This window comes from Eurypyga helias, unplaced genomic scaffold (genome assembly GCF_000690775.1).
Source record: "Eurypyga helias isolate BGI_N326 unplaced genomic scaffold, ASM69077v1 scaffold23182, whole genome shotgun sequence".
In the NCBI taxonomy this organism is placed as follows: domain Eukaryota; kingdom Metazoa; phylum Chordata; class Aves; order Eurypygiformes; family Eurypygidae; genus Eurypyga; species Eurypyga helias.
In genome coordinates, this window is record NW_010238330.1 from 32993 (window position 1) to 47013 (window position 14021).

Consider the following 14021-nt stretch of genomic DNA (forward strand, 5'->3'; position numbering starts at 1 on the left):
AGAAATAAGCTCTTTCTACCTCACAATTTATTTCACTGTGAGTTTCATTTAAAAAAATCCAACCATGAAAGGCAAGACTATCTTCTAGGATACAATCTCCTCAGGGCAGGGTTCTTGGTTTAATTTATAACTTGCTCAGTACTGAGGTGTGAGTGCTTATGGAAAAATAAATAGTAATAAAAAATGTATTTGGGCAATCCAGACAGATTGCTTAGATAGATTTGGTGAAAAAGGTAGCATAGGGCAGCTGAAAGCAAGAACATTATTAACTGGTTTGTTAATACCTAATGACTAAAATCTGAAGGTGTTTTTTAATTGATAAATTGTAGATTAAGCCACGTAAGTCTAGAGTAAGCTATCAGTGCTGTCTGATGACACGGTATCTGAAGGCATGAAAGTTCTCCTCTCTCCCACCTAATGCCACAGATTGAAACTGGAAGGAGGGAGGGAGGGAGGGAGGGAAGAAGTGTTTTTTGGAGGAAGCATCTCCTCTCCTTAGTTAAGGCCTGATCCTGACAGAAGCCAAATTCTGTTCTACTCAGAATGACGGTGTTTGCAATGTATACTAAGGGAAATGTAGAAAAAAAAAGGATAATGGCTTTAGAAAATACCCTAAAGATTCAGTAGGAATGCAAGTGAAAAGTCTCCTTCATTTCTTTAAGCTTAGAAGAAAACTGAATGTCTGTTCATAGCTGCTGGGGTATTAAAATTATGTAAAGGAATAATCCAAGCAAGGAACAGCCATTTAATACTATAACAGAGCAGAGGCACACTCACAAACCAAAAAGCTGGCCATCCACATCCAGCTCCAGTAAGCACCTCAAATCTCAGCTTTACACATTTATTCAGCACACGGTATCTGTACTATATTTTCAGCCTCCTATTTAGCTACTGGGTCTATAGACACCTTAGCAGCCCCACTCTATACCAAAGCTTAGAGGCTTGAATTCTTTCCCTGCCCTTAGTGATAGAATCTCTTGGGCAGATGTCCAAGTTGCAGCTCTTTTCCATCCAAGTGTTTATGACTGCATCAGCTCTATCCAGCATCTCTAAGAGAAATTTCCTCCAGAGATCTTGTGACTCATAACTGATCAGCATGACAACCTCTTGCTCTCTCCAGCTTCTTCACGCTAAACTCATTGCTTATTCATTTTACTACATAACCAGAGAAAACGGTCAAAATAAGAAACGTCCGCGCACAAAACTCAGTTTTGTGTAAGCTTTCTTCTTCCTTTGTAATTGCTGGTGTGCTTCATAAAGACATCGGAGGGGGTATAATGCTGTATTTTCTCTGCCAGAAACTCAACTTCCACAGCTGCTCTCCACCCTTTGTCTCACCTCAGAAAAGTACATCTTATAGCGTGGCTGAAACTAGATGGATAGGGATTTCCTGACTAATAGCACCTTCGTTGTTCCTGTAGCAAATGCTGGTATTCTCTCTAGAGGCATCTCTGTCAATGCTTAATCCTCTGACCGTATTTTTTCCTCTTTTATGGCCACATCCTGTTTTAACTCGGGTAATCAGACAGAATACTATCAAACACACAGGTAGGCAAAAATAACTCGCACAGATAATACTGCTGGCTCCCACATTTTCCACGTTTCAAATATACTCTCCTCATCTATATGCCCCAGGAAGTGTCAAACTAGCAAGAAAAACAAGTATAAAGTCCAAGCATTTCCCACCAAGTTGCCCCATTTGCAGTTCTCACTTTTTTAAATTAGAGAATCTGCAGTTTGGGAATTCAACACCGACCCCACCGGGGCTGCAGATATGACACTAAAGAAAGACAAGAAATTGTCATAAGAGGTTTCAAATTATTTAGGATCTTCCAGATGAACCTTGTGGCTTAAATCATCTCGAAAACTCTGAAGCAGGCATTTCAGAGTGACACCACAATACTCCCACAAGCAGGAGAACAGTTTCTTTCTTGCATATGTTTCCAACTCCCTGGCAAGAGTGGTCTTGTCTCGTCTTAAGGCAATAAATCTATTGTAAACATGGGAGGAATATTCAAATCAGTACAATTTTAGTTGTATTCTCCCGTTGCTTTCTCTAACCAGATCACTGCCTCTGTTTCATCTGGGAAAGTTAGCGTGAACAACGATAAGAAAGAGAGGCCCTTGCTGAAAAACAATGTTAAGCACGCAAGAGTGAGATCAACCATCTTCCAAATGACAGTGGCACATGAAATGTATTACATTATTTCAGACTCTGAGATGGCTTGGCTAATGGCTTCACTAATATATCCTTACAATGCAAATTTTTATAGCATCACAGGTCTCATTCGGTTACCATATAACCCCCGAAGGCTCTACCCATCTTTCTGAAGACATTCCTAGCTCACATTAGCATGCAGTGGAGGTTCCTGCAGTCAAACCAGTTGCTGCCTAGGGACTGATGCCTTTATGAAAAAGCAAAATACTGATAGATGCAACTTCAAGATACAAATCCCAATTTAAATCCACTCTATATTCCTAGTGACTACAAGTTATTGTTAAGTGATGATTCATCTACTTAGTTGGTACCATCAATCCAACACTTAGCTATGTACCACTCCATCGATCCTATCAGAAGCTTTCCCAGCTGGAATGCCCATTTGGCTCTAGTAATTAATGAAGACTAGGACCAAACCCATCCTTTTACCTGGTAATCCTTGTGTATTACAACTGAGATATACTAACAAGATTATCAAGGATAATGTCATATATATGAACTTCTTCCCTATCGGCCTTTTACAGGTAGTGCAGGAACTGGCTGCTACCTCATCAAACTATAGAAATATTGCTGTTGTGTACCAAAGTACTGATTCTACACCTCAGTTATCCCATCTGGAGAAAGTGAGTAAACAACATCTGTTTTCCCAGGAATGGCATAGGAATCATTAATCCATGATGGCAAAATGCTCTGGAATCCTGAAATGCCAAGCATTTTCCCTCTAACACTTTCCTCTGTTTCATCACTTCTCTTGCAAAAGTTGAACGTGAAATAATATGGTCAGCAACACACTGTTGTTAAGTAAGATAATGTGATGTAATCCTACCACTTCCATAGGAACTGGCAGACCCTCATCTGGAGTCTTTGTGCAGATCCTGTATTTCAGGAAAGAGGTGGTCCAACTGAAGAAGGTTAGAAAAGTGCAAAAAAAATAGCTAGGTGGGCTCTAAAAAAAACTTGACTTATATTGAACATTTTTTAAGAACTGTGTTTGTCTGGCAGAGGAATAAAAGAAAAAAAAAAAAACCAAAACCAAAACCAAACCAAAAACAGATTGAAGTGAGACAGGATACTTTAGGCAAAAGGGAAAAAATACACAGCAAAACCTATTTTGGTACGTGGCCATGAGGATAAAGAATGTTCAGGGCATGAATGAATGACCTCTAAAGTGGCTAGCAGATTGCGACTGTGGACCCCGTTTCCTGTATCTTCCCTCCTTACTATGAAACTCTGTCCATGGATGGACTATGACTAGTATTGTGTGGCTACAGACCAAAATGGAGGTGAAGTATTTAAAATCAAGTGCAAAAATTGTCTTTCTCCCACAGCATGTTCCTAGATATCTGGCTGAATCTGGAGGGTGAGAGGTTAGAGTTTAGGGTGGTGTCAATTAATTTTCATAATGCTTTATACTTCTATAGCCTCTTCCATCACAGGAATTTAAAGTATTGAAAACAACCACAATCCTATAAAATCTCTGAGAGGAACCACAATCCTGTAAAACCTCTGGTGAGAATTATCACCATTATCCAGATAAAAAAAAAGAAAAACAACAATAAGATAAACCAGTTAATTGGCTGATTTTTTAACACGCTCAGGTTTGTGGATGTGGAAGCTCAGCTCACACGAACATCTGAATCATGTAAAAGACCAGGACCAACCACGCATTCTATGAAGCAAGGAAAGAAAATGGAGATGCTTGATTCTCATGTGTCAGTGGTACTGACCACACTACCTCCTAAGAATGAACACACATGAAAGAGAGAGTTCCACTGCTGGCCAAACGCAATGCCCTAAAAGCAAAGCCTGTGGTCAAAAGTAGTGGAGAGTGAACAGTGATAATGGGGAGGCAGAGGATTGCAGAACCTGAAAAAGAGAGTTGTGACATGTAACACGGTCCACCTCAGTCTCACCTAAATCCATGGTCTTCAGACCTAGCCTAAACTGGATTGTCTTCCCATCCAACATCGCAGACAGGTATTTTGCATTCCAGTGCAATGCTGGCCAGTCGCCAACCATGTTACAGAAGACTGCAGGTTGCTGTAGAGACATCACAATTTCCTTGGCTTTCCCAGGAGAAAATGGTTTGACATCTTCACCTATGTAAAGAAAAAAAAAAAAAAACAACCAGCTGTAGAGAGATGATTTATGATAGATAAAATGTTACCTATCATCTCCTACAGCACAGGTAACATTAAAGACTAAGACCTCCTTTCTTTATGGTTGTTTTCTTTATATTAGATTTTTAAAGTCAAATTTCTTATGCAAACACTGAAAGAATATTCCTACACTAAATTTAAGTTTAAAGCAGTGTATTACCCACAAAATATATGTTTAAAAAAAAAAAGACATGTGCTTATAATTTTCACTTGTATCTTAGGCAGTAAAGCACTGTAGCCACTGTAGAATTAGGCTAACAAGAAAAAAACCTTATGAATAATGTCCATAGTTTAGAGAACATAAATTTTACGAGTAATAGTCTTTCTGCATGGAATTCTTTGCAAGAAGTGTAGAGCATTGTCAGAGATAGCAAACCAGGTTCCTACACATCTGATTTAAACCAAGAAATGGAAGCATTACCAAACAAGCAGGTATTTTTAAACCCTTTTATAATTTGTTTTCACCTACAAAATTTTAGAAAAAGGAAATTGTGCCAATCCAGGAACTAAACTAACCCAAGATTTTCACTTATTCCTTTGCTGTTTAGAGATTTATATGCCCCACTGAAACTGTCAAGCTGAAATGCTGGCAATGTTAAATAAACTCAGCACTTTCAGAACAACTTTTCTTTAGGGACATTTTGAGAAGGAAAACCTGTTTTGTTGGTTTTTTGGTTTTTTTTTTTTAATAATTAAACAGCCCCAAAGAGCTGAAGCAGTGGACTACAACCCCAGATTATAAAAAAAAAAATCCAGCCATTATTTTAACCTCTATTGAAGTTAACTCATCCAGAATTTGTATCTGTATAATGCCAAAGGTTTAACATACCGAATCAGTATGTATGGTTCCCCATGACTCCTGGCAGCTCAATTAAAACAAACAAATCAATTCAATCATTCAAATTATGGTCTGGTACACTCGGTGGGTTAAACAAATACAGGACAAGAAATTTCCCTTTGCTGTTGGGTGCTAATTTTGCCTCTCGCTCCTCTCTGTGTGTGGGTGGTGGGACAGGTAGCGGAGATCTCAACAGCCAGTCCCTCAGTGGCCAGTACCAGCCGGGAAAAACACAGAAGGTGATGCACCAGAAGCAAGGTCACCGAGGAAGGTTCTTTGGGATTGCTTCAAATGTAACAGTTCAAAATAAGCATACAAATGCCGAAGTGTGAATGGCAGGAACAGGAAGAGCCCTGTGAGTGCTCTGTGCCAAACCTCTTTGGAAAATTTTTTAAGTCCCCATTCTTTCAGCACGGTTTATATTCCAGCATAGCTGCATGGTCTAGTTTTCTAAATTACACTGTCATCTTCACACAGTTTCAGTGGAAGGTATCAGGGTTGGGGTCTCCTATGACCAAGGGGTCCCTTCTCCCACAGAAACTGAATTGCTCTCTCCTTCTGCTCCTCATGAAAACTCCAGCTTGAAGCTTTAAAACTGAAGACCTCCAATATTTTATCTTCATGGAGTGTAAAATTTTTAAATGGCTTCCCTTTCTTAAGGCAGATGACAGGAGGGAGTTGGGGTTTTGGTTTGTTTTCCACATTTCCTCGCATACGCAGAGCAACACTTGACAGGATGGTGTTGCTGTGACACAGAGATGTCACGACACCTGGCCTGCAGTCTCACGCTCCAGCAACTTGCACAACCAGGACATAAGGAGGCCTCACGGGGACCGTATGTCTGACCATATGGCCTTCAGTACCTCCGGAAGTTTGTACCTCTGGGGTTTCCGAGCAATAGGTTAGCATACCTAGGGCGAGCAAGCTCAGAGAAGGCGGAAAGACCATCTGCAGACACCACGGCACGCGCTGGTGGTGCTACCGGGAGCTGGCCGCGAGGCACGGCAAGAGGCTAAAGCTCAGCGTGTCTTTCTGCGGTGAGGCTGTCCAAAGGCTAAAGGCAAGACTCGGTCCAGACCTGAACACTCCCAGAGGGATTTGTAAAACTTCTTCTGCCTCTAACAGGTGCCATCATAATATCGTGCAGAAGCGGCTTTCACACCTGGCCTTACATACCTTTCAGATTTTCCAACTCGTAAAATGATTCCTGCTAAGTTTATCATCACATGGCTGTCTTTTTGACTACTCAGTTGTTTTAAGAGCAGTACATTTCCTTATTTTAGAGGATATAAATCCAAAGGAATGCAAGAAATTGGTGGCACATTTTTGGAGGATTTCATAAAGCTAAGTTTTATTGAAAAAGCTTCAGGTTTATCCTCAAACTTCAGTCAACAGCTGGGATGTGCTACAAAAGCAGAAATCTTACTGGAAGAGACAGGAAGCCTCACTGAAGCCAACTGTTGATGCTGTGTGGCTTTCTAATGTGATTTCCACATGCATATTGTGCTTTTGAAAGGTGTGGTTTTAACCACAGTGAATACAGAGTGGGAAGTGCAGACCTCAAGCTACTGGGAGAGTTTCTATCAATGCCAAACAAAAAACCAAAACTAGACTAAATAGCCTCTCCTCTACTGGATGTTAGCTGGAGTGTTTTGTCATGTCACCACTCTGTATTCAGTTGCAAACCTATTTACCTATAAAATTTAGAAACAATGAAAGAGGACAGTGTCTTAGCAAGATGCTAATCATTCCTATCTTCAAACAGTTATTAAAATAATTGTTAAATGAGTATGTATCTTTTCCTGATCTAGATAATCACATACAATTCGGATGATACAATCAGCAGTGAAGTTTGAAACGTTTTAGAAAATTTAAAGCATTAGATAAATGAACATTAGGGGATTTTTTGCAAAGACAAATGGGGATTCTTGCAAATCCTGTGTGAAGAATCTTTAAGTGTCTTTGTTCAGTTTTATGTATTCCTTGGTGAGAATAGCAGTCAGCTAAACATAATTCTTTCACCATAATATTTGTCATGCATATCTAAATGCCTGTTAGAGAAAAGACACGTGATAAAAGGTAAATATCATATACTACATCAAATAGATATTATGATAATTTGGAGAACTCTGCTTATGACCGAGATTTCTGATGGAACTTTATGCAGTAGGAGTGGTAAAAAGTAATAAGAAAAGATATCTTAAGATATCTCTTCCAAGAAAGATTAGCTGAAAAATTTGTAATTTAAAACAATACTAATCTTCTCCTTAATTATTGTTATCATAGCTTCACAAAGACCTCAAAAGCTGGGCTCTGCTTCTCAGGACTTCCTAACCTGAAATTGATGGCAGTTGATACCTGGGCAAAACCTGAGGCTGTATAGCACATGCAACGGCATACAGTTTGTACATGGATGTGTGTAAGTGCAAGATGCCAAAGTAAAATGTGCTGCAAAGAAACAAAATGTCCATGGTACATCTTGGGCATTAGGTATCGAATTCCTGGGGGAGATGAGGTAGCAGGAGAGAACAGAAATGCATATCCTCTTTGAAAAGAAAAGCTCTGTTGGAGTCTTCGTTTTCTCAGTTGTACTCTGATCCAAAAGAGAAAAGGAATACTGTTAAATTAGTTCCTTCTATCAGGCTCAACAAATGATGTAGCTTCCCAGTACAAAAGGAAGCAGGAATAATTTGTCTCGTGTTTTGACTTTACACAGGGCATGTATAGAATCCAACCGGGAACTGAAAAAACGAACCAAGTTGTAGCTCAAGTTTTGTAACTGTGACAGCTTATATAATTGACGAAAAATGTAGGTGTTCTTTAGAAAGGTAACACATTGCGAAATAGAGATTTTCCAATTAAAAAAACAAAGCTCTTCAGCCGTCTTTACATGGAGTGTTGTCAAATATGAAGATGCATCTAGACTTCAGCACTGAGGGCAGGTAAAGAAAAACGATGAATTGGCTAAGTACTTTCCACTAGACTTTGTGCTTCTAAGAGAGAAAATAATGTAATGTTTCTGATTAACAATTTTTCTGAATAACTGAGTAGGGCTGGGGAATAAAGAGTTTAGCACAGCAGGCAGTCTGACGAAAAGTGGACTTGATCAAAGTTGTTCAGCAGTTAAATATACTGTCATTAAAAAGCTAAATGTACTGTCATTCATTTAAAATAATTTAGCAAATTAGAAGAGTTCATTAGTGCATGGTAGTTGAATTCTGCCAAAACACCCTGCTGCTTAAATATGAGATTTAATTGAGAGGTATTAAAATTATTTTCTAAAAGAGGGAGTACAAGGAAATCCTGGTAACATATTTGGCATAATCATCGTCAAATTGTTTTTCTTGCAAATCTGTAATGCTTCATTATCCCTATTTCTTTTAAAAAATATATAAAAAGTTAAATTAATTGGCATTTTGAATACATTAATACAGAGCAGCCAGGTCACTCAAAAATATCAACTAACCTCCAAAATCTTAACTATCCAACAACCAGCCGTGGGAAAAGAGAAGGTACGGGGGAGGATGGGGAAACTCCCCAAACCGGAGAAGTGACTTGGTTTGGAGGTCAGACTTAATGATTTCACAGTACATTAAGTCTGTAAATTAAAAAACAACTTTAAATAATCTGCATGTGATTACAACGTTATGCACTATAATCAGCCAACTCTGGGCAAAGAGAATGCATCTAAATGTCCCCAAGTAGTTTTCGGGACATGCTGCATGAACATCTAGGTATTGCTTCCCAACCAGTTACTGCTGTTACTATTATTTTCGGCTCCAAATGCAGACGCAGCATAGCCGGGGGCACATCTAACCTAGATTTGCGTAGATAGTTTGGCTGCTGAAGGATAGCAGTTGCATGGAGAACTCACAGGATAGACCGGTCCAACGCATCTCTGCACTGGTAAGACTGGCACCTGAAGCTCACTCTGCTAGCCTGAAGTCAACACACCCTTCCTGGCCCTCTGTGTCTGCTGCTGTGGAAGGAGGGCAGCAAAAGAAAAGAAAGAGGCCAAAAGAGGAATTTGCCTTTGCATCTGCTTTCCAGTCCTCCTGTGGCAGGGCTGAGCATCTTACAGTTTTTCTTAGGGTAAGTCTGAGTGACTCAAGACATGAACTAAGATAAAAACATGGGTTATGCCCTCAAACCTCAAACTGTCCTTCTGATAAAGAAAAGGAAATAGCTGCCAGACTTCTTAGGGGTGGGGAAGAGGCTAAGCCCAGAATACTGCACTGGGAGGAACTTCCCAGCCCGTGCTCTAAATGACAGCGTATCACCCCAAGCATAAATTCATAAAATTCCTTCCTAAATCCCCTAGGACTCTTCCTAGAAAGCTCTTCCTGAACCCCTGGCCAGCTTCCGCCTGTTCCCATCTTGAACAGCACATTTAGGGAATCAGTCATGTCGGTTTTCAGCTAAGTGAGTATTGAACAACCTCAGCTCCTTAGGGCTCCTCTAGTAGAAGAAATTATTTCCTTTCCCTCCCTCTCCTTACAACTCCTGCCTGCACCCTCTGCCATTTGAAATACCCCTCCACCCCTCCAAGTCCAGGAAAAGTAGGATATGTACAACTGACAGCAGTCATCCTAAATGTATTTCCAATGAACTCTGTTTAATTCTTATCGGCAAAATTGCTGAAAGCAAAGTGAAACACAATGGAACTGGAGCACTTCTACAATAAATGACATTTAATTTTCTTCTGAAGGAAAAGATGGTGGTATTTGACCAAAAATTTCCATCAGGATATAAAAGAGTTTCTCCAACAGGACTGTTATTCCTTAAGCTGGATTGCTACAATTCCACCTTTCTGTCTGTCTGGGGTGTAAATTACACCCACCTGTAACTTACATGAATGCTGAGGAAATTTAGGAGCAAAGCCATTTCTTCCCAATACCTCACTGGCACTGATACACATTTCTCACAACATTTCCTAATATATGGGAAATATAATACAAAACTTAATACTAATATAACATTATGATTGAAGGTAAGGGAACTGGCATATCAGGGAGCCAGTTTCTAAGAAAAAATAGAATTTGTTCATGTTGTAAGTAAAGGTTATTTCTTTTTCTATTCTTTGTTAGTAGTAAATATGAATGCACTGCTCTTGAATTGAAGAATGCACTCTATAAAATTCACTGTCAGAAACTGTAACCGTTTATGACTTCATTGTTGTCCTATCCTGTAAACTTGACTGACAAGAACTTAAAAATGACAGCAGCAAAAGAATCTAATTCTTCTAAAATACACCATTTTCCCATAAGCTATTGTAGTAAACAGTCAATAACAGTCAATACTATTCTAAAAATGTGAGTTTTTCCCATAAGCCATTGCAACAAATAGTCAGCAATACAACTTAGCCTTTTGAATTTGATACACAAAGGGGTTATGATGGAAGTAATCAAGACTTTGTTTATTATTATAATATATGGGATACAAATTATGACTAATGACTGAGTCAATTAGAGCTATAACTGTCAGAATGAAAATATACTTTAAAAGAATAAAAGAAGCGTTTTTGAATTACATAAATTATTGTATTGAAAAAGACCACAGAAACTCACAATATGAACCGCAAGAACAGTTTCTGAAGTGCACAGTAACCAATGTGTACAGTATTAGATTTTGCCATTGTTGTAGGAATATTAAACAAAAAGCTTGGCTGTTACTCCCTCTGTTTACAACATTCCGTTTCTTTCAGCATGGGTAAAACAAGCAAAAGTGAGCTCAACCTTTGTTTCAAGTTGCTATTTCTCTTTATAAATGTTCTTATGCAGCAACATGAAGTTTGTGTGTGAACTGTTGTATGTTTTGACTCTTGGGGTTCATATAAAGAATGTAAAATCTTGCTCTGACATGCTAAGGATACACTCGACCTAATACGTCTCACCAAAATGTGAACTACCAAGCTCTTCTACTTTCAACCTCAGCATTTCATTAATGTTGGTTCTGTGTTTTAACATAAATATTAAACGTAAAAGAAACTCTGTTTTTACTGAAAAAGCACAGCTTCCTTACACAGCAGCTTATCTTTCACAACTTTTTAATACAGCAGGCTGCTGCTAGTGGTGCCAATATAGCTTTACCATCTTCTCTCCAGAGATTTTCTTTCTCTCTTCTTTTTCAAGTTACAACTGCCTGCAAAGTTTCTTTATCTGTAAACACCAAGAGCTAAATATCAGAAAAGATCAAGGACGCTGTAGACCCAAATCTCCACTCAGATGTGCATGAACTCTTCTTCTAAACAGCTGCACCTGCCTTTCTGGAGACTGAAGGTGACCTTTAATTTCAGAAGAAACCATGACAGTGTTGCTGCTTTGAATTTTGGAAGCTTCTTGTGATATGCAAAATTTACCAAAACTCAGTATTTGCCAACCTATTAGTATATCTGGAAAAGTCCTTTCAGTAGAGGAGTTCCAGTATTTTCAGATTCCTTTTAAACATTAATGTCATTACACCAACCATTTACTAATTCAATATAGTATTAGAAGCAATAATGTATTCTATATCCAGTCTTCAAAAGCGCATGGTATATAGAAATTTAACATAACCCCTGAACATTAGCAAAACAGTAAGAATGCAAAAAGTTAAAGTTGCACTTTTAAACCAACACCCAAACTGCCTTACCACTGCTCTTGTTGAAATACTATAATAGAAACCAAAATCTCCAGCTACCGTATCTACTCCCAAGAATCTCATTGTGCCTGTGATCACAAAGCATAGAATAATTTCATCTTAAATCATATATGCCCCTGCTCAGAAAAGTACAGACCCAGAAATAATCCATTTAGCCTCTTCTTCCTCTACAGAATTACATGATAAGCATCATATTTTGAAACAGACAAACAATATCTTGTGAGCACTGTGTCTTCAAAAGGATCTGATCCCAAACACCTACCCAGACAAGGCCCTCAGAAGTCTCAGTTGGTGAGCACGACATACCTATTGTTTGACAGCCAAGACACTAGACAGAGGAATAGAAACACACTCCCTAATGTCCTAATACGTCATTAATTACCTAAGACCAATAACGAAGTTACTCCTTGCTCCTTTGATGTCAGACAGTAGGAGAATACTGACAAAATCTGATCAGAAATAAAAACACATTCACCAGAGACATGATGGATTGACCAGTACCAAAGAAATATGACTAGCTCTTCTTGCTGGCATCAGAGACAGTAAGATCTGCACTGAGGCAGTCCTACCCCATGGAGTCGAGATTCTCACCCTGTATTCCCAACTCAAGCCTAACATCCCTGTGCATCTCAGTTCATTACCACCATTCTCAGGTTTTCAAGACAGGAAATCATCAGCCTTTGAAACTGGATTTCCCTAACACAACTCTGGGATGCAAAATAATCTGTTGATGTTGTTTGCAGTTACTTACACATCGCAGCCCGTAAGAAAAATGAAAGAAAGAACACAGGTACCATGGTCTGCTGAGGCTGATGCTCCAGTGTAACATCCTAAAATACCTAAGACCCTGAGCCTGAAGGCTAAGTGAGGCAGGGAAGTATCCATCAAAATGAGCTCCCACCTCCCCCTCACTGAAGATACAATCATCATCTACACGTTCATTGTTAAGCAGGTGATGAATGGCAGAAGAAGCAGAAATAGAGTATAAAATGTTCTAAATGGACTCAAAGCCTAAGTCAGGTGTGACTTTTGCATGTTCCTTTTGAGAGCGACAGTGAAGAACCTACAGTGTGGCCTAAGGGGAATCTGGTGAGGTATCTTTCCTTGGCCAGCTAAAAGGGTGGACTACACAAGAAAAAGGAGCTACCCCCCATCTCCCTAAAGGACCTTGTGATGGTCTCTGGCTCACCACAGACCTAGAACCAATCATCCACACTACAGTGATCGCTTTGCAATGAGGATATACACTGCCCGCAATCAAAAGGTATAAATAAGTGCCCACTGCTTAACTTTGATATTTGAATGTAAGAATAAAACTGTTCAGCTTTCACAAGCCGAAGATGTGTCTGTATTTTCGTTTCTTCTTGATACTAGAAAAAAGGAAGCACTGTAAACCTGTTTTCCTCCTGAAATACAAGGACATCACTGTATGGCGCTGGAGCTGGAAGTCTACCTCCCTCTCAGTAAAAAAGAAAGGCGAGAAAAGATGCTGAAAGGTAGCAAATACACGGATTGGAAGGTGTCCAAACTAAGCCCAAAACAGAGCAGAACCTGAAAAACCTGTTCCTAAGTAACTAAAAAGAAAGCAGTGTCAAAACTTGATGAGGGAAGAATGGGATTTGCTCACACCTCACAGGCTCACCTTCAAAGGTGTTGTCCAAGACAGGAGGTGTAAAGAAGAGAACCATCACCACTCCCTGCTGCTGTTTATGGCAGCTCTGAAACTACACTGTCACAACTCCAGGTGATGTCTAGAAGTTGAGGGAAATCCCTGGAAAACAAGGCCTCTTTTTGGATGCGGGAAGGAATAATCAGAAGTGGCTAAATGCTACTTTTGAACCTTCGAATAAATTTTGGCTCCCACCCATTTCAAAATGCTTCTAGCCTTCGTAGGGTATGCCATCAATTGTTCTTTGTCAGACTGCAAGGTATGAGTTGACATAAGGAAGTACAAGGCTGTACACGTCATGTTGCTGGGAGAGAGGCGGGAGAAACAAGGGGATGCTGAAGTTCATCAGATCTGGAGAATGTCACATGGAGAGCAACTCTGTCAAAAACCTGATGACTGGAGAGAGCAAATGGCACTTCCTAATGCACTAGGAACTGGGGGTTGCACCATGGTGAGGATACTCTCCTGGACTGCTCAGCTCAGCCATTACATAATAGG

The 14021-nt window shown here is 39.6% G+C and overlaps 1 protein-coding gene across 1 annotated transcript in view; it reads right to left on the reverse strand.

The window, feature by feature from the left end:
• Positions 1 to 13542, reverse strand: part of HSPBAP1 (HSPB (heat shock 27kDa) associated protein 1) — a 35143-nt gene extending 21601 nt beyond the window's left edge. The window contains exons 1-2 of the mRNA XM_010147816.1: positions 13497 to 13542; positions 4132 to 4317 (exon numbers count right to left, since the gene is read on the reverse strand). Of these exons, the coding sequence (XP_010146118.1) occupies positions 4132 to 4317; positions 13497 to 13542 (232 nt within the window). The remainder of the gene's footprint in view (positions 1 to 4131; positions 4318 to 13496) is intronic.
• Between the last annotated feature and the right edge of the window lie 479 nt (positions 13543 to 14021).